Source organism: Octopus bimaculoides, chromosome 9 (assembly GCF_001194135.2).
Source record: "Octopus bimaculoides isolate UCB-OBI-ISO-001 chromosome 9, ASM119413v2, whole genome shotgun sequence".
NCBI classification, from domain to species: Eukaryota; Metazoa; Mollusca; class Cephalopoda; order Octopoda; family Octopodidae; genus Octopus; species Octopus bimaculoides.
In genome coordinates, this window is record NC_068989.1 from 2,405,910 (window position 1) to 2,408,785 (window position 2,876).

Consider the following 2,876-nt stretch of genomic DNA (forward strand, 5'->3'; position numbering starts at 1 on the left):
ATTGGTGCTGTACCAGATAACCATTCGTCTTCGTCTTTATATGTGTGTGTTGTGTGTGTGTGGTATAATCATGTGTGTGTATGAGCGTGTGTACTCAAATATATGTTTAGTCACTGGGTCATTCGTTTTTCTTTAACGTTGAAATGTGTTTTGTCTTTTCCAGATATTGAAAAACCCATTGAGAAAAAAACCGACAAGACGCAAGACTGAATTATAAATGTATTTTCACATATCTACATTAAGGATATAAATATATGAATAATTCCTTGGCATAATTTTAAAACAATGGCCGCCTCGATTTTATTTGGAAATGCTGAGAAATGTTTCGAACATCTCGGACGCGAAGCTTTCGGTAAAGGAGACGGTAAGTCGACGTCAAATATAATTCAATGAAATTTCTTAACGTGCGTCTTATCTACGTAGATGTGACATGGATGTTCTGGCGGTCTGGTGTGATGTTGTCTTTATCTGCATTAATTTTTGAATATAGAATTGTATTAATTAATGCTGGGCATACTTATTGATACAAACATGTACGTGTAACTATTAGTATACTGGAGTTAATACTGCATGAAGAAAGTTACGAAACGGATGTAACCGTATGGATGTCAAATGGAAAATTAAATGCTTTCACATTCTCACACCTCTTGACTTTATGCTTTATTTACTTCTCACAGAAAAATTTGTCGCTCAGCTTTTCTGAGTCTTCAATCACATGGACATATTACATAACACTGTATTGTCAGTGATTACTCCGTAGGCCGATATATATATATATATATGTGTGTCTGTGTAAGTGTGTGTACGTGTGTGCATATGGTTGCTTATGTGTGGTTGCTTTATATTACATATAGTATTTGTGTATATATATATATATATATTATATTTATAATGTATTTTTATAGAGATGCCAATGACTACATTACATATATAGTATATATGTGGATGAGGTGGTGAGCTGGCAGAAACGTTAGCACGCCGGCTGAAAAGCTTAGCGGTATTTTGTCTGTCTTTACGTTCTGAGTTCAAATTCCGCCGAAGTCGATTTTGCCTTTCATGCTTTCGGGGTTGATAAATTAAGTACCAGTTGCGTACTGGGGTCGATCTAATCGACTGGCCCCTCCGCCAAAATTTCGGGCTTTGTGCTTAGAGTAGAAAAGAATATATATATATATATATATATATATATATATATAGATGTAATATATACCAGTGTGTGTATGTTTGTGAATATGTGTGTCTACGTGAACGGTATATTTCTAGATACTGTATTTGTCTCAGTAGGAAAGTTTCGTGGCATTTACTTCGTCACTCTGAGATCTGTGATGAAGGCCTTGTATTCACCTTTGCCATTCGTCGCTTTGGTGTCTATAAATATATTTCCGAAATGGCGTCCATATTAACCTTCCTCGATCTTTTTTTTCTTTTTTATTTCTTCTCTGAAGTATATTGTTTTACCCAAAGTTGGCAGATTGGGATTTGCCAGGCTTCAATGCCAAAGGCGCGCTTATATGTGATACTCTACCATTCCGCCAGGAGTTGGTTATTCAAAGAAGACTGCCATATTACGTTAAGAATTCAGACTACTGAAACTGTAATGTCATTTTGCTGTCTTGATTAGCACTGCTTTACTGACACAAGTTTCCATAATAAAAACAGAACTGACAGCAGCCATAGAATGACTAAGTGCGCAAAAACCGAATGAAATATTTCTTGATATTTGCGACTCAATTGGTTTCTCTCTCTCTTTCTCTTTCTCCCTCTCTCCCTTTCTCTCTCTCTCTTTATCTTTCTCTTTCTACTTCTCTCCCTTTCTCTATCTCTCTTTCTCTTTCTCCCTCTCTCCCTCTCTCCCCCTCACTCCCCCTCTCTCTCTCGCTCGCTCTGTCTCACACACACACACACACACACACACACACACACACACACACACACACACACACATATATATTCATTTATTCTTTTACTTGCCGAAACACCCTTTTGAAGGGCTTTAGTCGATCAAATCGACACCAGGACATATTCTTTTGTAAGCCTAGTACTTAATTCATCACTCTGTTTTGCGGAACCGCTAGGTTATGGGGGCGTAAACACACCAACGCCGGTTATCAAGCAGTGAATGGGGATAACACAGACACATATATTTATTATTTATCATATATATATGTAATATATAATATAATTTTATTTATCATTTAGTATTTATTACATATATAGATACACACACACACACACACACACACACACATATATATATGTACATACATACATACATACATACATATATATATATATGTATATATATATATATATATATATATATATATATATATATATATATATATATATATATATAAGGTGCCACACAGTAGGACGAAGCCCGGAACCATGTGGTTGAGAAGCAGACTTCCTACCACACAGCCACGTTTGCGCCTGCGTCTATAGCTTCTTACACATATATCTATACACGTACACAAATATATACATACACACATATATCTATACACACACAAATATATACATATATCTATACACCCACAAATACACACACACACACACACACACACACACACACACACACACACACATATATATATATATATATATATACTAGCAGAAATACCCGTCGTTGCCCGGGTTAAAGAGACTAATGAAATCTAAAAACGCCGTCTAGACTACGCATCATCTTTATATATAGAGATGTATATACACACACGCACCCAAACACACGTATATATATGTATATCAATATAAATATATGAAAGTCAATGAAGTTTCGTAAAAGAAGGTGATCATGTACATACTTTCTTGCTGTTGTGATTATAACACCTCATTGTAAACTATGTTCCTTGTTTTCCCTTGTGGAGCATATACAA

The 2,876-nt window shown here is 35.5% G+C and overlaps 1 protein-coding gene across 3 annotated transcripts in view; it reads left to right on the forward strand.

Moving 5' to 3' along the window:
* LOC106878352 (PDF receptor) overlaps window positions 1-2,876 on the forward strand; it is a 239,648-nt gene that overhangs the window by 65,908 nt on the left and 170,864 nt on the right. For all 3 annotated transcript variants that reach the window (XM_052970347.1, XM_014927545.2, XM_052970348.1), the window contains exon 2: window positions 164-364. In XM_052970347.1, the coding sequence (XP_052826307.1) occupies window positions 286-364 (79 nt within the window). In that variant the 5' untranslated portion in view covers window positions 164-285. The remainder of the gene's footprint in view (window positions 1-163; window positions 365-2,876) is intronic.